Raw genomic sequence first — 20,029 nt, forward strand, 5'->3', positions numbered from 1 at the left:
ATCCGGGGCCGCGGATGGTGCATACCGGCCCGGCCCGTGTCAGGCTCACCCGGGTTGGGTATCTCTGGATCACGACGAGAGTTGGCGGTTGGCAGTTGGCTTACACGTAGTATCACATGAGCAAAAGCAAGCCAAAATTGCTGGCGCCGTCTGCAAGTTACCGTATGACGTTTTGGGTGGCCAGTCATAAGCAAGATACACACTGCCGTTTGCAGCGCGAGGAGCAAGAGGGTCTCGGGCGGTTGAAGCCGGTCCATGAAAAGAGATGGAAGCGGAAGGGCCGCCAATCAAGGGCATTCGCTGCCATGATAGTGGCTTCCGTTCTCCGCACTGGTTACCCCTCAAACGCAGGAGCAGTGCAGTGATATCCACTCCAAATCCCCAATTCCAATTCACAGCGCCTCCAGGTCCCTCTTATAAGAGGCCGTTGCGGAGGTTTCAAACAGCCACCCTCCCACTGAACCAACCAAACAACCTCGGTGCAACAGCAACACCAAGTATCGTGATACACGGCTTGACCGGACGCATTCATCACCATGGGATCTGCCGCCCCAGACCGCTCAGAAGAGCAACCCTTTACGGTGTTGATTACTGGGTTCGGAGTAAGTCTGCTCCCATTCCACCACACTCTGCATTGGAGAAGCCTCGGCTAGACCCAGTTATACACCATCCCCAAGCAACAAACACCACAACCAAACATCGCCACTCCCCTTCCACCACCCTTCAACCTTAACCTCATCCTCCCCACCCCCCTCCCCCCCCCCTCCCAACCAAAAAAAACAACAACAAAACAACCACAACCAAACCATCCCCCAACTAACCCCCAACCCAGCCCTTCAAACGCGACTACCCGATCAACCCCTCCTGGGAAATCGCCCACTCCCTGCCCACCCACCTCCCCCCCCTCCGCGCCAAAGCCTTCCCCCACACTCCATCAGCACCACCCCCACCCCACGAAAAACCCATCCTCCCCCCCGTCCGCCTGCTCGTGCACCCCGCCCCGATCCGCGTCAATTACAAGACGGTGCGCGCGCTCGTGCCGGAGTTGTGGAGTCTTGGGGAGGGTGGTGAGGGTGGTGGTGGTGATGGGGTTGAGGGGGGTGGGCAGCGGATTGATGCGGCGATTCATGTGGGCATGGCGGGGCCGAGGCTGTTTTATAGCATTGAGAGAAGGGGGCATCGGGATGGGTATGCGATGCCGGATGTGGATGGGGAGTTGTTGGGTGAGGGTGAGGGTGGGGGTGAGGGTGGTGGTGGTGGTGGTGGGGAGGGGGGGTTTTGGGAGGGGTTGCCGGGGGAGTTGGAGACGGAGGTGGATGTGGAGGATGTACTTGCGAGGTGGAGGGGGTATTCGCCGGTATGTTACCCTTTTCTTTTCTAGGCCACTTTGGCTTTTGGCAAGTTGGTGGCATGGTCCGGGGATGCTGACGCTGGGTAGAAACACATGGACCTGAGGATCTCGGAGGACGCTGGGCATTACCTATGCGACTTCATCTACTTCTCGAGCCTAGCGCATTTGGAGCGGGCCGGGGAGCGGAGGAGGGTCCTCTTCCTACACGTGCCTAGTGACGCGTCGGAACATAGCATTGCTACGGGGCGGGAGCTGCTGCTGCAGTTGGTGCGGTCCGTGGTGGAGAGTGAGATGGCGAAGAGGGAGAAGGAGAAGGCGGGCGCGGCTGCAGATACGGCTGCAGATGCAGCGAACTGAGATGTTCTTTCATTCCTCCTACAGCGGGTTGGCGTTGGGACTGTTTGGGTCTAGGTTGTCAGCGTGGCATATTTGGGATATGGGCTATTATGGCTCTGGGTAAATCATAGCAGGAATGGAATATCTGGCATGTCTCGCCAGCGGTAGTCTTTGATATCAACTCTAAATCACCGCTCTACCCCCTTCTACTCTTTCTACCTCCACCCTCAAACACCAAACACCAGCAATGGTCTATTCCACCAACCCAACGCCTCTACACAACACCACCCCCCCCCCCTCTACAACCTCTCCCTCTTAAACGGCGCCCGGTGGTACTGCACCGGCCCCTGCACCTTCACCCCCAACAACGTCGCCGTCTTCAACACAAACTCGGGCTCCCTCAAAAACTGCCTCGCTACCAGCACCAAATCCGCCTTCGCCTTCGTCCCATGCTCAGCATCCACCTCCACCGTCCCCTCCCCATTGTCCTTACCCACCAGCGTCCCATCCGCCTGCACCAACCCCCTCGCCATCTCCGCCGTGCTGACCATGCCCACCGCCCCAATCGCCAACCTCTCCTCCCCCTTCGCCCTTAGCGCCGCGCGGATCGCCCCCGCCAGATCCACCTGGTAGTACGGGTGCACCTTGATCTGCTGGGCGGGGTTGTTGCCACCGGAGCTGACGTCCAGCAGGTCGACGCCGAGGTCGGGGAGGAGGGCCGCGAGTTGTTGGCTTTGGGCCAGGTCCCAGGAGGGTTGGCCAGAGTGCTCCATCCATTCGGTGGTGGAGATGCGGAGCAGGAGGGGCATGGTGGCGGGGATGACGGCGCGGATGGCGGTGATGGTGTTGACCAGGAGGCGGGTGCGGTTGGTGAAGCTGCCGCCGTAGGTGTCGGTGCGTTGCTGGGGTAGGGGGTTAGTGGTGTTTTTCTTTTTGGTTTGTTTGGGGGAAAGGGGGGGCTTACGTTGGTGATGGGCGAGAGGAACTCGGAGATGAGGTAGCCGTGGGCGCCGTGGATCTCGATGGTGTCGACGCCTGCCTCCACGGCACGGCGCGCCGCATCGGCGAAGCTCTGGACCAGCCCCTCGATCTGGGCCACCGTCATCTCGTGGGGCGTCGGGTACCCCTCGTCCCAGGGGATGGCGCTCGGCGCCCACAGGTTGTCGGGCCAGCCGCCGACCTCGGGCGTGGCGATCTCGTGGCGCGTCGGGGTGACGTGCCAGGGCCCGAGGGTGCTCGCCTTGCGGCCGGCGTGGGCCAGCTGGATGCCGATCTTCTGGCCCTGCGAGTGCACAAAGTCGACGATGCGCTTCAGCGGGGCGATCTGGCTGTCCTGCCACAGGCCGCTGTCCTCGGGCGAGATACGGCCGTTGGCGGTCACGGCGGTGGCCTCGACGATGGTCAGGGCGGCGCCGCGCAGGGCGAAGGCGCCCAGGTGCACCAGGTGCCAGTCGGTGAGGTGGCCGTCGTCAGCCGAGTACATGCACATGGGGCTGACGGCGAAGCGGTTCTGGAGGGTCATGCCCCGGAGCGTGATGGGCGTGAAGAGCGTGGGCACCTCGGCGCTGGTGTCGAGGGCCGTTCCGGCCGGGGGTGTCTGGGTGGGGGTGTAAAAGGGGGCACCAGCCGCCGGGGTGCTTGCGGTGAGCTTCTTGACCGTCATCTTGGCTACGAAAGGTTTCCAAGAGAGGTGTGTCACGGTGTTGTGTAGCGGTCAGAAAAATGAGACAACCCAAGGGTCAGTTGTTGGCGATGTCGAAGGAGTCGAAGCAGAGTAGCAGTTGTAGATAGGAAGGCGCCAAGAGAGGGGGGGGTTGTCCTCCACAATCACAGCTCAGGATGCGAGTTCACGGTTTGATGATGAGAAACTTCGACAAGAACAATACCAGGACTTTGTTTTAGTTTATATAGTTCTCGATCTTTAGTCAGTGGCAATACTTGAGGCTGTGAGCCTTCTCGAACAACCATCGATGCTTGATCTTGGTGCATCTTGAGATGAATAAGCAGCACTGCTGGCGGGGGAATGTCGTTTCATCTTGTGTAGTAGGGAAAAAAGATACCCCGCAGGCTAATCTGTAGGCAGTTAGTGTATGTGTATGTAACGGCCATCGCCGGCGGGGTTTAATCGGAGTTGCTGGGTTGGTTGTTGTGGGTTTTTGGAAGAGTTTGGAAATCGGCTTCGGATGAATGGCGCAATTTCGAAACCGATGCACCGCATGCTGAATAATGTTGGTTGGCGAGTCGGGCAATGGAAACCCTAACCCTCTCATGAACTCGAACCTCAAGCCATTCAATCCGCGCTGCAATGCCGATTGGCGTTTGAACTGCAATCCGAAATCCGAAAAATTGCCATTGCGACAGCGCCGAGAAATTTTTGCATTTTTTAGTAAGAATACAGGATACTCTTATATCGGAAAACCGGAAACGGCCACTGACTTTCGACAGAGTGGTCTACGTCGCGATGACAATTCTCCGAAACTCGAGTGATCCTCAAGATCCCGGCTCGCCCGGCTCGACCCGGCACGCCGATATGTCAACGCCTTGGACCCCAGCCTATATTCTCAATGGAATATGACATCTCGTTTCCATCAGAGGAAGCTCGAAACAAATCGTGGCAGCCAGGTGGATACACAAACGGCCAGCAACCATGGACTATCCCAAAGGGGTAACCAAAGCCTAAAAGGCCAAAGGAAACAGCCCAAACGGGTTGCTCACCCGCCAAGATCGAGGGGTTCTCTAAACTGAAGCTCAGACACCCCCTTGTTCGTGGGGGATCCATGGCGTCGTCCCAGATTCCGCCACAGGGGGGTCGAAACGAAACACAGGGGCCCGTACCATAGACAAGTCGCGACTCGCTTCGCATTTTAATACTACTCTCCGGCCCAGCTTGCCGGATATGTCGCGCGAGCGGTAGCACTGAGACGGACGGCAGCGGAATAGTCATAACTAAAAACGGGCGCCATCTCGTAGGGGGACATGGACGTCTCATGTAAACCATCCTTCACTCTCTTTTGACTTTCCCTTCGCTCGTTTTCTACATTTTTCTTACACGGCCATCGAGCCATCGCCACCTTTTTGCTGCTGAGCGGCTATTAAAAAAGATAAAAAAAAAACCACATCCTAGTGGTCCATAATCGACAGCAAAGCACACGATGAGGTGGAGTGCAAGCAAGACAGTGGTCGGCTCGTGAGTACCCCAAGCAACCCTTATCCAAGAGAGACCAATTAACATGCCGGTCCGTGGTAGCTTCGAGGGGTGCGAAGTTGTGAAGGTCCTAGTCGGGGAGGAACAGCGAGAGTTCACAATACACAGGAACCTGCTGAGCGAAAGCTGCGAGTTTTTCCAAGGCCATATCGAAGCAATTCCCTCAAGTTCGGAAGAAGATGACGAGGATGATGATGAGGATTCAGTCCTCTGGCTCCCAAACGAGGCGCCCGATATGTTCGAGATATTTGTTCTCTGGCTCTACCAACGACGCCGATTCCCTACCTTCATCGACGGCGCCCTTCAGACGGCGTGCCCGGACAAGTTCCGCATCCTCCGCACCAACATCGTCCGCCTGCACCTCTTTGCCGCCATCATCGACCTCCCGAGTCTTCAGGACGCCGCCATGGACGCCCTCCAGGACATGTATCTGCGTTTCGACTGGGACATGTCGCCGCGCTTCCTGTCCTTCCTCTTCGCCGAGTGCGACCCCCAGTACGCCGTGCGCCTACGCAAGTGGGCCGTGGCCATGCTCGCCTGGACCCTGCACGGAGGTGCCGACAAGCCCGGCGCCCGTCTCGACGCCGACAAGCTGTTCGTCCTCTACCCGGAGCTCAACAGCGACTACACCATGCACCTGCACAAGATGGCCCAGAGCCGCGCCGACGTGCGCATCAAGAACCCCCAACTCCGCCTGCCTGCCAACGGCCTGCGCAGTGGCGAGCGCATGTTCGGCTTCCGTCAGTGCACCTTCCACAGCCACCGCGCCACCGTCGGCGAGGGCCCCTGTCCCCATGCGTCAGCTATGGGCCACACCCCCTCACCACCGCCCGTGTCGAGGAGGGATAAAGAGGAGGTCGAGTCGGATAAGGATGAGGTGGATATTATCTCACCCGTGAGGGATCTGAATGAAGTTTCGTATCTCGACCTGTCTTGAGAGCCTCCAGCACACGGGCGGGGGAGTGGAAGGGAGAGGAAGGACAATTATTGAGGGTCATTGGACTCATCGCAGGAGATCAGAGATGCGCAGAACAGGCCCAGGCCCAGGTTATACATGGGATGACAGGGGTGATAGAAGTTCAGACGATGCGCAGAACAGGCCCAGGCCGAGGCTATACATGGACGACAGGGATGATAGAAGTTCGGAACATGCGCCTGCTCAACTGCTGGCGGTCGATCACGCGGCCACTCGATCATGGAAGGCACCAGAACGCAGCATCGTTACGTTACTATGACGAAACTCACAATAATACACACAAGGTGGAGATTCTCCATGCATGACATGTCACGCGTGACACACAGACCTCCAAACTGTTATCATGATCACGCAGCATCTGACCAGCGAGCAGCAAACCTTATCCCAGCATTGCCGAGGTTCTAGAACGAGCTGACAATAGCAGCAGGTTCTTGCAGGCCCGTGGCCATGATTATAGTCACCTAGGACTCGGACCTCCTGAAGCAGCGCCTTAAGGAGTTACCTGGGAGTTACCTTAAGGAGTTACCTTAAGGAGTTACCTTGGAGTTGCCTTAAGGAGTTACCTTAAGGAGTTACCTGAAGGGGTTTCCTGAAGGAGTTTTCTGAAGGGGTTTCCTGAAGAGGCTACCTTAAGGGTCACCTCAGGGAGTTGCCTTAAGGCCCGGAGTTGCCTTCCGCCCCCCCTTTTCCCATCTTTTTCCTAATCACCCAAGTGAACCAGTGCCCCGAGGAGTTGCCTTGCCCCCCCATTCCCCTCGCTCTTCATTTCTCTCCTTCTCTCATCCTTTTTCTAATCACCCAGCTGAACCAGTACCTTGAGGAGTTGCCTTGCCCCCATTTCCCTCGCTCTTCTCCATCTTTTTTCTAATCACCCAGCTAAATCAGTGTTTTCCTAATCACCCAGGGCTCGGATTTCCTGAGGCAGTGCCTTAAGTAGTTGGCTTGTCCCCCCCATTTCTCTCTCATTTTTCCATCCTTCATCTTTCGACATTGCAAGACATTGAAGTCTGAGCACCAGATCTTCTCGCAATCGTCGTAAATAGCACTCTTTGTCCCACCCTACTCTTTTCTCGCGCTCAAATTAGTAAACCGACAAAGACAAGCCTGGATACCGCTTGTTAGAGCGCCACGACACAAAGCCATTCTTCAGACAAACAGACTTGTCTGATATATACCTCGACCGCCTCGACGTTTCTGCAAAGCCTATACAATGCAGAACGTCTTCATTTCACCCGCCATTACGATGGCACACAAACCCTCGGACGCAACGTCCGATTACGAGGAGGTCAACGACGGCGAGCTCTCCTTCGGCGTCGAGCTTGAGTTCCTCTTCTACTACAGGGACTCTCGGCTCGACGACTGGCAAGATCCAGAGGCTCTCGTCGTCGACGATGAAGAGGAACGCGCCCTCCCCCCAGCACTCGTACTCCCCGATGACGTCGACTACATCGAGGACACCTACGACGGCTGGACGCCCGACGACGAAAACGACTGTCGCCACGGGGAGGGCCGCGACGGGGGCGAGGACCGCCAAGGGGGCGACAACGGGCAGGTGGGGGAGCCCACAAAGACGCCGCGCTCGTGGGCAACCGGCCTCATCGAGCAGGCCATCCTCAGCGTGCCAGGCGCCAAGCTCGAGCGGTCGCGCAGACCGGCCGCGCCATCACACCGCGACATGTACGTCATGCCCGAGCCCGGCATGACGTACAGCGGCTGGACGGTCACGCGGGATGGGTCCGTCCACGACGACTTTTTTAGCGTGCGTGGGTACCGCCACCTGGCCTTCGAGGTCACCAGTCCCGCCCTCTGGGACAGACCCCAGAGCCACCGCCATATCTTCCTGGTGGTCCAGGCCCTGATCGACCGCTTCCGCCTGCGCGTCAACCTCACCACCGGGTTCCACTGCCATGTGGGCGCAGGGATCGAATCAGTCGAGGACGATCTCTTGGACGACCGGCACACCGAGGCGGAGGGGGGTGTCCAACCAGAAGGGGCCCAAGCGGAGGGGGGTGTCCAAGCGGAGGGGGGTGTCCAACCAAAAAGGGTAGCGGTCCGCATGGCCAGGCACCCACTCGGGATCTTCAAGCGCGCGGCAGCCCTGATGTGGGCCGCAGACGGCTTCATGGCCCAGGTCTTCCCACCCGAACGCAGCCTCAGCGAGTACGCCCCACCCATCAGCTTCTGCTCCCGCCTCGCGCACGGCGTCCAACTCCACCACTACCTCGACTCCCAGCACAACCTGCGCACCCACGAACTCCCCCTCCCGCCACCACCACCCACCCCACCCCCCTCCATCAGCCCACTCCCCCCCACCTCCCTCTCCTCCTCCCACCTCCCCCGCCTCCACCCAACACACCCGCCCCTCCCCACCCACCGCACCAACACCATCCCCCCCTGCGCCCAAGCCCGCTTCGACACCATCAACCCCGCCAAAACTGCCATCCACCCGCACCCCACCCGCCTCGCCGGCCGCGGCCTGGGCGTGGGCATCCGGGCAGGCGTGGCCCACCTGCTGGCCTGCCGCAACCACGCCGAGGTGGCGGGGCTGTTCGAGCCACCCGACGGGACGAGCTTCTACCCGCGCGGCAACTACAACCTGCAGAGCTACCGCGGGGCGGGCGTCGCGGACGAGTCGAAGCCGGCCGCGACGGTGGAGTTTCGGGAAGCGCCGGGGTCGTTGGAGCCCGCGTGGGTGGCCACGTGGGTGCAGGTGTGTTTGGGGTTTTTTAGGTTTGCCAGGGATGCGAGTACTGAGAGGTGGTGGGCGGTGGTGGGACGGTTGGTGGAGGTGGAGGAGGGGGGGGTGCAGGATGGGAAGGGGTATGATGTGATCTCGTTGCTGACGGATATGGGGCTGTTTGCGGAGGCGTTGTTCCTCGAGAAGAAGCTCTGCGGGGATGATCCCCTGCAGTTCTGGTATCCCTGCCGGCTGGCCCAGGGGCCGCCTCCCCCGCTCGAGGACGACGTGCCGGAGCCGACCACGCCACAGGGGGTAGATGATGGTGTGGCTAGCTGGGGGCAAGCACAGGTGGGGCCGCTGAATTGTGTTAGTGACGGTGATGATGGTGGTGGGGCTTCTTCGGCTGCGTCTTCGCCTTTTGTCCCTACGCCGACGTGGACCTGGGCTATGGAGAAGCCGGCGTCTAAAGAGGGGAGTCCGGAGATCGCTGAATGGGGGGATCCTCCCGAGTATGATGAGACTGAGTCCTGGTAGGGTGCTGTGAGATGAGAAGTCGAAGGTTGTAGAGAAACGGCGCAGGTGATATGCATTTTGGATACATTAACAGCGTTAGATGGTCGAATTAATAGAAGTAATCAAAGTTAGTTAAAAGTAAAAAATAAATAAAAATGAAAAATAAAAGTAAAAGCATCATCGTGAAGCCGCAAGTGTGCCTAAATGGAGAGAAATCTAAACTTTATACCCGGCCTTGCTCATCCACGCACCAGTTATGCTTCCTCCCGTTGATTTTGCATGAACTTGATGAGTAAACCTCAGAATAACCAGTCCTCTCCTCTACGAAATGCCATATGTTGAATAACTCAGTCGTGAATCATCCGCCCTACCCCCATCTTAACCCCTATTCCCCAACCAAACAAAAAACAAAGCAAACCCCCACCCCCCTCACTCCAAAATCCGATACAAACTCCCCAACCCACCCCCAACACCCCCACTGCCACCCCCATCCCCCAACCCCTCCAACCCCTCCAACCCCCCCTCCCCACCCCCACTACCCCCATACCCAACCTCCCCCGGAAACGCCCCCTTCCCCCACCCCAACACCACAATCTCCACCCTCCCCTTCCCCCCCTCCCCATCAAACACCACCGCCAGCCGCACGGGCTTCTCCACATCCACCGGCCGCTCAAACCAGTTGGGGTCGCCGCCCGCATACGTCGCGCGCACCGTCGACATCGCCTTGTTGAGGCCTGGGGAAAGCACCTCGAAGAGGTCGAGCTCGCCGCAGCCTGTGGGCCAGCAGCTGCAGGTGTCTGTGGGGGTTTTGGAGGTTAGTAGGGTGGGTGGTGGTGGGGGTGGTAAAAGGGGGCGTGGTCAAGGGGGGGGGGGAGAGGAAAGGGGAAAAGAAAAAGGGGGGGTTGGCTTACGGTACTGTGCGGTGTAGGGGATGCGGGCGTTGAGGAGCCAGATGGCGGGCTGGTCGTAGCCTGACGTGGTGGTGTTAGTGCCTGGGGCGGGGGGCGCGGTGGTGTGTGGCATGGAGAATTCGAGGAGGAAGATCTTGGAGGCGCCGGCGAAACCCTCTGTTTTGGGGGGTGGGTGGATGGTTAGCATGCAGATGAGACTTGGATGGGGGAGAGGAGGGGTGGAAAGGGATAGAGAGGGAGAGCTCACTGTAGGCTACTGAGCCGTTTTGTATGTATCCGCACGAGCCGTCGCAGGGTTCGTTGGTGAAGAGAGAGATTTCCTGCGAGGAGACGAGGGTTGTGTCTTTGAGGATGGTTGCATTTGGGGAGCCGCCGGTGCCGTCTGCGTTGACGTACGAAAGGGTATTGCCAAAGGTTCTGTTAACTGTTAGTTTGGAGATGTTTAATTAGGGTAGAAGAGTGCTTACCGCGTCCATTTACCGGACCCCTGACCGCCGTAGTTACCGAGAAACATTACGCCCTCTGCCTTTTGCTGCTCCGCATTGTAGTAACCGGTGCGGACGAACTTATGAGCCTTGTTACCCCCACCTGGGCTGCTGGACGGGATGGGGGAGGAGACGGAACTTGAGCCGTAGATAGGGACGACGCTGTATGACTTAGAGCTGGAGATAGAACCGGTACTGTGGCTGCTGCTGGAAACAGGGCTGCCGCTGAGTGTAGAGCTAAAACCGGAGCTAGGACTAGAGCCCGAACTAGACGCGAGACTAGTCGACGACGGTGAAAAAGCCGTAGTCTTTGAACAGCGTCGGCGGCTCGAGAGGGCACTGCTCGGAATAATAGTGCCAAAGCTGACCGTGTTTGAAGACTGCCCAGAGGTTCCAGCCCCGGTCCCCGGGGCACTCGAGTCGGTTTTGGACAGGGTGCTGGAGCTCGACATGGTAATGGCCATCGGTGTCGTTGACACAACCGCGCCTGAGCTATCCGAACCACTTGATATGGTGCTCGTGGGGGAGCCCATGCTGGAGACAACGGTGGTCATCGAGGGAGTGGGCATCCCAATACTCCCACTGCCCTGCCCGCTGCAGGCCCTGGCCAGGGATGTACCAGTAACATAGCTGGTGACAGTTACAGTCACTGTCACCGAACCCGCCACTCCGGTATTAGTAGCAGCAGCAGTATTATCAAACGTCCCGGGAACTTCTTCAACTGTCGTGACGGTCGTGATGGGTATCGTTCTGGTTTCTATGTTCCTTTCAGTGACCGAGTCAGGCGTTGGTGTTGGAGGCAACTTCCAGTTCTCAAGCCGGGAGCTGCTCCCAGTAGTGATCGAGACAAGCACCCCGCTGTGGTTACTGTGCGTGTGGTGTCTGTGGTCGTTGATAGGCGGTATCCAGCGTGTTCCGTTGTTGAACCCCTGGGTAAATGCGTTGTAGTAGCGTTCGAGGTGTGGAGCGCTGTGCTGGTGACCGACGTTGGCTGTTCTCGCTTTGATAGCCATAGTATCTGTAGCTGACTTGCTCTGGACCTTTTCTATGTTGCCACGGGTTGCAGGCATGTACACGGCAACCTGCTTCAAGTTGAGTGGTCCTCGGAAGTGGAGGGATAACTATCGCTGGTCAGCCCCCTTTTTCGATCAAAGACTAGACATGACCTACCGGTTCGTTGAAGGGCGCTAGCGGCCCAGAAAACCTGGCGGGCATGAACTTGCACTCCCCAGTCTCCTGGTTCATGTCGACGACTTGGTTATACGAACCTTCCCTGCCCATATTCTCATATGAGATGCTTTGAACTTTCTGGCAGTACCAATCGCCATTTTCTGTGACTGCCTTTCCCTCGCACAGTTGCTTGGAGTCGGAATAGCCAGGGGGTACGACGGCGGTGTGTACTGCACCAGCCATGACCAGCATGACCGTGGCGATCTTTGTTTTCATCGTCGTCGGTATGTTGATATCGTGTTGGTTATATGTAGGGTAGAGGTAGACTTGTGTCTTGGTTCCCGCATGGCTAGGGAATTTTTGCAACGAAGCAGATATCCCTGTTTGGGCAGAGGCCACGGGAGCACTTATATATCCAGCAGCACCATAGTACCAGAGTGTGTCAGGAGTCTGGTACAGCCAACTGACTGTATCACATTGTTGCCGAGTCCAGACGGAGAGGTATAAGGGCGAATGGTCACGGCGAAACACGTGCTCTGGGCTCTGCAGAGTGTATATAAAGATTACTATTACCTGATATGAGTAAAGTAGTTGGCATGGTATGTGCCCCTGGAGGGTCCACAAACTATCGTTTACGTGTTAGCTGACAGCCTTGATAGAGGTGGCGGAAAACACCCTTGGCATGCACATGCCCTAGGAATCGACGAGTGAGTCAAACGTTAATGCCCTTGAGTATATAGACGTGTGTGACAACTGTGTTTAAACTGTGCCTCATCTCAAACTGCTTATGTCGTGTGAGGGTTGTGGTGTGGCCTCTCGAAACAAAGGAACCTAGGTACATACGTAGTGCCAACTCCACATGACCGCAGAAGACTAACACGAGCTGAGATGAAGTAAGAACTTGAGCGTCTATGTCCACCCAAAAGCTAAATAATACAGCCCGTACTTGCCAATCAGCACACATCAAGACTAGGACAGGGTATTGCTACATATTTACGCTCTCACCTTCTTACCCCTCCCCCTTCCCCTTCCCCCTCCCCTCCCACCTCTTGTTTTCTTCCCCTTCGCTCTCGGACCCGCTCCCTCCCCCTCGTCTTCCTCCTCCTCAGCCCCCTGACCCTCAACCCCATCCTCTTCATCATCACCATCACCATCCATAACCGCCGGCGCCCTCGCCTTCCGCTTCCTCCCCCCCTTCGACCCCGGCCCCGGCGGCGGCGCAACCGGCATCTGCACAACATCCCCCAACCCCTCCCCCCCACCACCCCCCGTCCTCGCCCTCAACCGACTCACGGCATCCGCCATCCTCTTACTGCCCCCACCCCCCCTCTGCCTCGGCGCAAACGCCTCCCTCGCACCGACCCCAACCCCCCCACTAAAAAAACGCGTAATATTACTCTGCGTCCCCTCCACATCCCGCTTATTCATATCGCGAATGACCGGCACCAGCACCTCATCGGTACGCTCCTGGCCCCAGCCGATGGTGTTCATCAGGAACTGGCGCAGGCCGTCCAGGTCGGGGACGCCCCACTGGAAGGGCTCGGTATTGCTGTCGACGTCGGGCCGGAGGTAGGCGTCGGCGACGGCCGGGTTGGGGAAGCCCGGCGGGAGGAAGAGCTTGGTGGCGTGGGCCTTGCGGAACTTGCGGCGGAAGGGGAAGGCGGCGTCGGCGTCCTTGGGCCGCCCGCGGTTCTGGATGTCCTGCCACCAGTCGCGGAACTCGGAGAGGCCGTCCTTGCCGGGGAATTCGGAGAGGATTTCCAGGGCGGTGACTGGGCCGACGCCGGGCAGCCCTTCGGTGTAGTCGGAGCCGAGGAGGTGGGCGAGGGAGATGAGCTGCTCGCGGGAGAGGGAGAGCTCGGTTTCGAGGTCCTTGGCGAGGTAGCATTCGACGTACTTGTTGCCGGCGAACATGTTTTTGTAAACGCGCGTGCCGCCGAAGAGGAAGGTGTCGGAGTCGTCGGTCACGATGCCGTCGACGAGGTTGAGGTGGACGAGCTCGGCGCACTGCGCTTCGGCTTCCATGGGTGCGGTAATGTATGGGATGCCGAAGAGGGTGAGCAGGGCCTGGCATTCGGTCACCATGACCTGGGTGACTTCGTCTGCGTCACGCCGGTCCTTCTTTTGCTGGGCACGGAGCGCTCGTAGTTCCTGTTCGTAGGCTTGCTGGTTCTCGCGTTGGGATTTGTTGTTGAGCTGACTCGCGAACCGGGCGTGTTCTTCAGCCTCCTCGGCCATCTGTGCGAGAAGTTCTTCTTCCTCTGGGTCGCTGAAGTCCTCAAACTCTTCGGGGCCCGGGGCGTCGGGGTCAATAGGCGAGCCCTCACGGGGTGTTGCTAACCCTTCGGTCCTTATTTGTTGTGCTGGAGGAGGCGTGCCGTCACCGAAAAGCTCTGCTTCAATGCGAGCCTCTTCAGAAATCTGAGCGGCGTCCATCGGCTCTTCGGCCGCTTGTTCTGGTTCAGCGGGTACAATTACATCCTCGAACTCCATTTCGTCATCTTCCGGTTCATCCATAGTGGGCTCAACCGGTTTGTCCTGGTCCTCCTGATGTTCCGTATCTGAGGGTTCTCGGCTTTTTGTTTCCGTACCCGCATTAGAGTCGAAAGTTTCGGGCCTGACTGGAATTTGGCTCGTCTCTTTGATAACATCGTCCTCCAGCGAAAGGAGGTTAACCGCTGGCTCTTGGATAGTGGATTGTTCGACGGGAGGTGGCGCATCTACGATCTCGATATCACTCCCATCATCGCTCGAGGACTCGATTTCGATAACATCGTCTTGACCAAACCTCAGGTCATCCTGCTCCTCATCCTCCTCAACCATTCGCATCTCCAACGCTTGCTGCTTCTTCACAGATTCTCTGATATCGGTGTCGTCTGTGAGCCACGGGGGCAGCGGGCGTGGCTTGTTCTCTCCGGCGTCCTTGGAGGGCTCTTTTTCAAACCCACCCGCCTCTTCATCAGAGGCGGCTTCATGATCACCGGTCTCGGCTTCTCCCGGTTTCTCATGCTCCTTCGGTTTCTCTGAGGAGGGGGCAAACCTCCCACCAAACGCACTTTGCCAACTGAGCTTTTCGAATGGCAGGGGCCCATCGAATGGGTTCTTTACGTTAGATTTGGCAGGTGCCGGTGCTGGTGCCGATGCTTTGGCTGGTTGCACTCTCGGTTTCTTTGCCCTGGCGGCTGCTAGAGCGGCCTGTAGGTCGATGTCACTGTCACTGCTTCCGCTGTCCCGGCGCCTGGGCACAGCAGCGCTCGCTCGGTTGTTCACAATATGGGCCGCCATCCTCCCGCTGGTGCTGACAATGGGCTTCGGCGCCTCGGCTGCCTTCTGTTCCCATTCGGGCGTTGGCGCGCTCTCGGATTCTTCATCTAAATCCCCATTCCCATCGTCGGCGTCCCTTGTGTCGACATTGTGCTGGGTTTGCAGTGACAGCGCAATGGCTCGGTTAAGGTCCTCGTCCTCGTCGCCCTGAAGAGCATCGTCGTCTCCAAAGAGGTTGGGTTCGCCGTTTTCGACAAAGAGAGACTCCTCTGTCTCGTTAGCCCTGACCCTAGGTAGCCTATTCAGACCCTCGATCGGAACGTCCTCAAAGTCTTCATCTTCCCAGTCGTCCTCGTCATTTTGTCCCTGGTACTGAAACTCCAACGCATCCACATCAATAGGCTTGTGGATCTTGCCTCTGTCCTTGTCCCTGCTGACGACGCCTAGTGCCCAGCCTCCTTCGGCCCCTTCATTCTTTACAAGGATGTACTCGCGAGTCCTGTCACCTGCGACACGGTTGACGGCCAGGGTCAAGTCGGTGCCGGTCATGCCCATTTCGTACATTAGGCGTTGCGTGAGGTGGTTTCTTTCTTGCACTCGCTCAATCTGAAATCTCGAAAAGGCCATCCGGTCCGGAAACATGCCATCAAGCTGGTCTTTGCTCAAGCCCATCCTCAGACGGCTACGGATCCTGGCAGCGTTGAGAATGTTATAGCGGTCAGCGGGCGGCAGACTCTTGAAGAACTCTCCGTCAAAGTCAATCTTGCTAAAGTCGTAGAGGTTGATATCCTCGCCGTCGTTGAACTGCCTCGCGTACTCCTCCAGCTCATCGATGCTCATAATGCGGGGATCATTGGGCTTGCCCATGCCTTCGATGCCATTGTCCAGTTCTGGGAGGTGATAGGCATCCTTCTTATGAAACCGCCTGTTTCTCTGGCGTTCCTGCTTTGACATGCCGAGCTCATCCGCGTACACAATCTGATCCATGCTAGGCAGCTGCTCCTGCTCTTCCTCGACCTCCCCGGCCGCAGCATCATTCGCACGTTTCTTGCGCTTCTCCTCCTCCTCCTCGGCCATGCGTTGCATCTGCACGGCAAGCAGCTTCCCTGCTGTTCGTGTTGCATCCTCACGACGACCCTCACGCCGTCTCCGGCGGCCCTGCAATGTGGCCCGTTTCAGAGCCGGGGCGCCGCCATCAAAGACGAAAACGGGCTTCACGCCGTGCCATAGCAGTTTGCAGATGCGGCGAAAGAAGCCGACGACATGGCTATTCCGCAGGGCATTGCCCTCCTTGTCGCGGACTGCCTTGAGAAACTGGTAGATCCAGATAGAAGCATCGATGGCAAGGCGTTTCTGGTTGAGGGTCGAGAGGTTCGTCGGCCGTGCGCAGGGCTGTGCGACAGTCCAAAGGCCCTGGACACCCATGACTCCAAGACTCTTAAGGTGTCAATGGTGACCTCACAATTTGGTGTTGCAGTCCATGCACATCGAGTGTGATAGAGGGGTTCAAGGGACCCTGGTGCCCTTCACCGTGGAACTTTTCATCTGTATTTCAGAGCTCCGCTAGCAAAATCCGAGAAGGGATTTTTGGATGGAGGAGTACGTGCAAGATACAAAAGTCGGGATGGAAAATGGAAGATGGTGGATGGAGGATAAAGGGCTGATGGTCAAGCTCGATGACTGCACGCCGCCTGGGAACCCCTGCTCGGGTGCCTGGCTGGCTGCCCTTCATTGTCTGAATGCCCCGCTACGGCGAGTCAAGTTGACAATACTACCAAAACCCAAATCCTTATCGGTTCACACCACCACAGTATATAGACACCCCTTTTATTCTCGTTTAGACGATTCTAGCACCTCCGAATAATCATTAGGGATGTGGCCTGGTGTGTACAATTCATACAAGCCTCTATAACTGTATACAAGTTTAATAACTGGGGCTGGGTTAGGCTTTTTTCTACCACCTGTGGGGTATATCTAATGATGAATTGTGGGGTGATTTGCGTTTTAGCAGTGATGTCGACTTGACTCGCCGTACCCCGCAGCAAATCCCAGCGTTACCACCAGTGCCAACTTCCCAAGCTCGGACATATACTCTCCTCATCGTAGCTTCAGGTTCAGAGACCGTACCTCAATGGTTGGTGAGGTCAATGAAGATGTATGTGCGAGTGCGGATGGGCTTTTAAAAAGACAGCCTGGTACATACCTACCTGACAACCAAACCCCGCCACGAAGCCGAGCTTAACACAAGTTTCGTTTCAATAACCTAAATAAACACTTCCCGCAACTGCAGCAAACATAACTCAACACAGATATCCTATCATCAGGAGCGTCTCTAAACCTCCCAATGTCACCAACTCAAGACCCGCAGGGGGAGGAAGAACCCCGGGCTCTTCTTGAGAGGCTCATAAACAAAAACCTGCGTGTCACCACCACCGACTCTCGCATGTTCTGGGGCACCTTCGTATGCACCGACCATGTAAGTTAAGCACCCTCTTACTCTTTCCCTCTCTCCCCACCCCCCACCCCCTCCATTCAAAAAACCGACACAACCCCCAGGAAAGCAATCTCATCCTCAAACACGCCTACGAGTACCGCCACCCCGACCCCAAGAAAGTCGCCGCCCTCGCCCAGACAACCATCGCCTCACCCTCACTCCCCTCCATAGACCCCAGCGAGGACGACAAGAACAACCACTCCACCGCCGAGCCCACCCAAGCTCAAGGGAACAACAGCAGCAGCAGCAGCGCGAGCAAGGACAAGGCCAAGGAGAAGGTCACAGTGGAGATGACGTCGCGGTACCTGGGCCTGGTGGTGGTCCCGGGGAAGTATGTGGTCAAGATTGAGGAGGAGGAGTTTGCGAGCCAGGTGCGCGGGCGGAAGGTGGAAGGTGGGTGATGCGGCGGGGGGGGGGGTGTGTGGGGTTGAGAGAGGTGAGGTGAGTGATGAGGGATGGGATATGAGATGGGGCGGTCACACTCGTCTGGGCTGGGTTGGCAGTTGGGTAGGAGCCCTGCTTGGTTTGGTAAGAGTGAGGTAGAATGGGTGTTTCTCCCATGTAGAAGAAGTAATTAAATAATATAAACCCAGTAAAAGGAAGGTGCTGCTTGATCAAGTCATCACGGTTTCTTTGCCCTCTCGGATGGATGGCTTCCTTTATTCTTACATACGGTTGGGGTGTGGCTGGTATCACAACGTGATACACACGCCCGGTCCATCGCCATACACGGCAGGAAAGCCAACACAGTCCAGGCGTCTGCATCAGATCGCATGCCGAGTCAAGGGTTCTTCGTGGTTGTCACACCTAGTCAAAACAAATGCTGGCTCAGGGAACCACGCTACCGGCCAAGACCAACTATCTCTCGTACTCCCTAGATCTCGCTTCCTGTATATCATCGAACCATCCATTGCCCGTTATTCATTACCTATTACGCGTAAACGGTCCGGTTCCTGACGGAAGGGCTTGTCTCTCGCAATAAATCCAGCCTGCCAACCTGCTAGAAATAAACTATCCGCCCTCATTTTCCCCCCAACCCCCATCATCAATCACACTATCACTCCATCGCCGTGCCCTAGTCGCAAAGATCCAATCCTAGTAAAAAAAGCCCAACGCCCCAGTACCACGAGCCGGCCAACGCCCGTCATTGCGCATGCTAAGCCATGACCGGGTCGTGATTCCGCCCGCGGTGCTCGCCGTTCAAGCTCGCCTCGGTGTCGACGGCGGAATGGCTGGGCGCGTCCAGGTCGTCCTCCTCCCCATCATCGTCCTCGTCCTCCACATACTCATGCTGGCCCGCGGGCACCCACGAGTCCCGGTCGTTGAGCGGGGCGTCCTGCGCCGACAGGTCGTGGCCATGCAGCTGCTGCTGGCCCTCGGTGCGGGCCTTGATGTTGTTGCGGCGGCGCTGGGACAGGGTGCGCGCCCGGGTCGAGAGCTTGGACGACACGGCGGCGTTCTGCGTGATCCAGTTGGTGAGCGAGTCCTCGCAGTCCTGGATGATGGCCTTGCTGGCCTCGTAGCCGTCGTAGGCGGGGCGTGTCTCGCCGGGCGTCACGGGGGTGTCGTCGATCAGTTCCAGCAGGTGCTTCCCGTACCCGGCGATGATGGCCACCTTCTCGGAGTGCTCGCGCAGGGCGTCGAATTGGTACGCGTAGGCCGCCTTGACTTTCTCGCGTGTGATGTTGGATAGCTGCGCCTCGGCGACGAGGGACTCGGCTTCGGCGCGGACTAGTTCTTGTTCGAGGACGACGATTTTCGGGGAGTTGGGCTCCTTGTATTTTAGCTGGGCGATTTGGTCTGTGATCTTTTGTTTCCCTAGTCGCACGTCAGCATCCCGGTCCTCGCTCGGCTCTCTATCCAGCACGTACTATCCCTGCTAGGCTGTACCGACGCCTCGATATTTCGGATGCTCTTCATGGTGACGCGGTACTGGTCATATCGGTCGACGTATTGGTCTTCGAGCTCGCCTATTTCATATAGCAGCACGCCGAGTTTGTCTGTAATATCCGAAACATCCTCGTCGCCGGATTCACCCCAAATCGAGAGTTGGTGCTGTAGCATGTATTAGTGAGCTGTCGACACAGCAAATATGGCCGGGTGTCACATACGGCAACCTCCATCCGCTCCTTGGCCACTAGTTCCAAACTCCGCATGACGTTCTTCTCCATCTTAACGAGTTGCGACAGCTTCTTGGCGAGATCAGGCCCGAAGGCTCCGGCAGCGTTTCGGCGGAGGGCATGTCCTGAGCCGCTTGTTAACATCCAACCATCGAAACCTCTCCCAGGCACAACTCACCAAAACCTCCCCGGCCAAAGAGGCGGCCAGACTTTGTTGTGGATGGTGGTGGCGGCGGGTTCTGTGTGCACTCCGGTCAGCGAGATTGGTTCGTCAATCGCACATGACAGAAGATATTCCCTACCTGGATTTGTGAGGCAGTCGGAGCGCGCGTGGCGCGCATGGAGTATGTGCGATGCATGGCGATTGCGCAAGGGGGTGGTGACTTGGGAGGAGGGTCGTGGTTTGGTGTTGTGCGACGTTGCTAGGTGGCCGAGTGGTTCAATTGCGTTGACTCGGTGGAGAGGTCGGAGGAGCAGTAGGTGGCATGCAAGCTTTTTCAGTGCTCCCAGTCTGTCTGACGTTT

At 57.5% G+C, this 20,029-nt stretch overlaps 8 protein-coding genes across 8 annotated transcripts; 4 read left to right on the plus strand and 4 right to left on the minus strand.

Annotated features, from left to right (window-relative positions):
- The first annotated feature begins 397 nt into the window (after positions 1-397).
- On the plus strand, positions 398-1,994 carry F5144DRAFT_38341 (putative pyroglutamyl peptidase type I). The gene is made up of 4 exons (XM_066784635.1): positions 398-602; positions 833-1,204; positions 1,313-1,357; positions 1,439-1,994. The coding sequence occupies exons 1-4, from the start codon at positions 537-539 to the stop codon at positions 1,706-1,708; spliced, it is 753 nt and encodes a 250-aa protein (XP_066648530.1). The 5' UTR covers positions 398-536; the 3' UTR covers positions 1,709-1,994.
- F5144DRAFT_38447 (uncharacterized protein) lies at positions 1,732-3,481 on the minus strand. Its single transcript, XM_066784646.1, has 2 exons — positions 2,652-3,481; positions 1,732-2,589 (listed from the first exon to the last, which is right to left on the minus strand). The coding sequence occupies exons 1-2, from the start codon at positions 3,348-3,350 to the stop codon at positions 1,987-1,989; spliced, it is 1,302 nt and encodes a 433-aa protein (XP_066648531.1). The 5' UTR covers positions 3,351-3,481; the 3' UTR covers positions 1,732-1,986.
- A 607-nt stretch (positions 3,482-4,088) lies between these two features.
- F5144DRAFT_38383 (uncharacterized protein) lies at positions 4,089-4,876 on the minus strand. Its single transcript, XM_066784639.1, has one exon. It carries the CDS (start codon positions 4,683-4,685, stop codon positions 4,221-4,223), a length of 465 nt encoding a protein of 154 aa, XP_066648532.1. The 5' UTR covers positions 4,686-4,876; the 3' UTR covers positions 4,089-4,220.
- Positions 4,637-5,926, plus strand: F5144DRAFT_38442 (uncharacterized protein). Its single transcript, XM_066784645.1, has 2 exons — positions 4,637-4,874; positions 4,935-5,926. The coding sequence occupies exons 1-2, from the start codon at positions 4,840-4,842 to the stop codon at positions 5,827-5,829; spliced, it is 930 nt and encodes a 309-aa protein (XP_066648533.1). The 5' UTR covers positions 4,637-4,839; the 3' UTR covers positions 5,830-5,926.
- A 1,152-nt stretch (positions 5,927-7,078) lies between these two features.
- On the plus strand, positions 7,079-9,082 carry F5144DRAFT_543323 (uncharacterized protein; the record flags this gene model as incomplete). The annotated part of the gene is made up of 2 exons (XM_066787237.1): positions 7,079-8,578; positions 8,735-9,082. 2 exons carry the CDS (start codon positions 7,079-7,081, stop codon positions 9,080-9,082), a joined length of 1,848 nt encoding a protein of 615 aa, XP_066648534.1.
- Positions 9,083-9,490: 408 nt separating this feature from the next.
- On the minus strand, positions 9,491-16,581 carry F5144DRAFT_625306 (putative TOS1-like glycosyl hydrolase-domain-containing protein; the record flags this gene model as incomplete). Its single annotated transcript, XM_066792219.1, has 6 exons — positions 12,704-16,581; positions 11,628-12,007; positions 10,440-11,578; positions 10,220-10,389; positions 9,973-10,128; positions 9,491-9,858 (listed from the first exon to the last, which is right to left on the minus strand). Exons 1-6 carry the CDS (start codon positions 16,314-16,316, stop codon positions 9,491-9,493), a joined length of 5,826 nt encoding a protein of 1,941 aa, XP_066648535.1. The 5' UTR covers positions 16,317-16,581.
- A 352-nt stretch (positions 16,582-16,933) lies between these two features.
- Positions 16,934-17,987, plus strand: F5144DRAFT_555676 (uncharacterized protein). The gene is made up of 2 exons (XM_066787924.1): positions 16,934-17,367; positions 17,448-17,987. Exons 1-2 carry the CDS (start codon positions 17,236-17,238, stop codon positions 17,784-17,786), a joined length of 471 nt encoding a protein of 156 aa, XP_066648536.1. The 5' UTR covers positions 16,934-17,235; the 3' UTR covers positions 17,787-17,987.
- Positions 17,988-18,541: 554 nt separating this feature from the next.
- On the minus strand, positions 18,542-19,864 carry F5144DRAFT_543327 (Eisosome component PIL1-domain-containing protein; the record flags this gene model as incomplete). The annotated part of the gene is made up of 5 exons (XM_066787238.1): positions 18,542-19,203; positions 19,257-19,440; positions 19,497-19,630; positions 19,684-19,744; positions 19,808-19,864. The coding sequence occupies 5 exons, from the start codon at positions 19,862-19,864 to the stop codon at positions 18,542-18,544; spliced, it is 1,098 nt and encodes a 365-aa protein (XP_066648537.1).
- Positions 19,865-20,029: the final 165 nt, after the last annotated feature.

This window comes from Chaetomium tenue (genome assembly GCF_020726465.1).
Source record: "Chaetomium tenue strain MPI-SDFR-AT-0079 chromosome Unknown F5144scaffold_1, whole genome shotgun sequence".
Lineage (NCBI taxonomy): Eukaryota > Fungi > Ascomycota > Sordariomycetes > Sordariales > Chaetomiaceae > Chaetomium > Chaetomium tenue.

Excerpts from the sequence above, each read along its gene's own strand:
- F5144DRAFT_38341 (XM_066784635.1), top strand. The coding sequence starts at position 537 with ATGGGATCTGCCGCCCCAGACCGCTCAGAAGAGCAACCCTTTACGGTG. Across the intron at positions 603-832 it reads TGTTGATTACTGGGTTCGGA|CCCTTCAAACGCGACTACCC; the intron begins GTAAGTCTGCTC and ends CCCCCAACCCAG. Across the intron at positions 1,358-1,438 it reads GGTGGAGGGGGTATTCGCCG|AAACACATGGACCTGAGGAT; the intron begins GTATGTTACCCT and ends GACGCTGGGTAG.
- F5144DRAFT_38447 (XM_066784646.1), bottom strand. The coding sequence starts at position 3,350 with ATGACGGTCAAGAAGCTCACCGCAAGCACCCCGGCGGCTGGTGCCCCC. Across the intron at positions 2,590-2,651 it reads TCCTCTCGCCCATCACCAAC|CAACGCACCGACACCTACGG; the intron begins GTAAGCCCCCCC and ends CCCCTACCCCAG.
- F5144DRAFT_38383 (XM_066784639.1), bottom strand. The coding sequence starts at position 4,685 with ATGGTTTACATGAGACGTCCATGTCCCCCTACGAGATGGCGCCCGTTT.
- F5144DRAFT_38442 (XM_066784645.1), top strand. The coding sequence starts at position 4,840 with ATGAGGTGGAGTGCAAGCAAGACAGTGGTCGGCTC. Across the intron at positions 4,875-4,934 it reads AGCAAGACAGTGGTCGGCTC|CTTCGAGGGGTGCGAAGTTG; the intron begins GTGAGTACCCCA and ends GGTCCGTGGTAG.
- F5144DRAFT_555676 (XM_066787924.1), top strand. The coding sequence starts at position 17,236 with ATGTCACCAACTCAAGACCCGCAGGGGGAGGAAGAACCCCGGGCTCTT. Across the intron at positions 17,368-17,447 it reads CCTTCGTATGCACCGACCAT|GAAAGCAATCTCATCCTCAA; the intron begins GTAAGTTAAGCA and ends CACAACCCCCAG.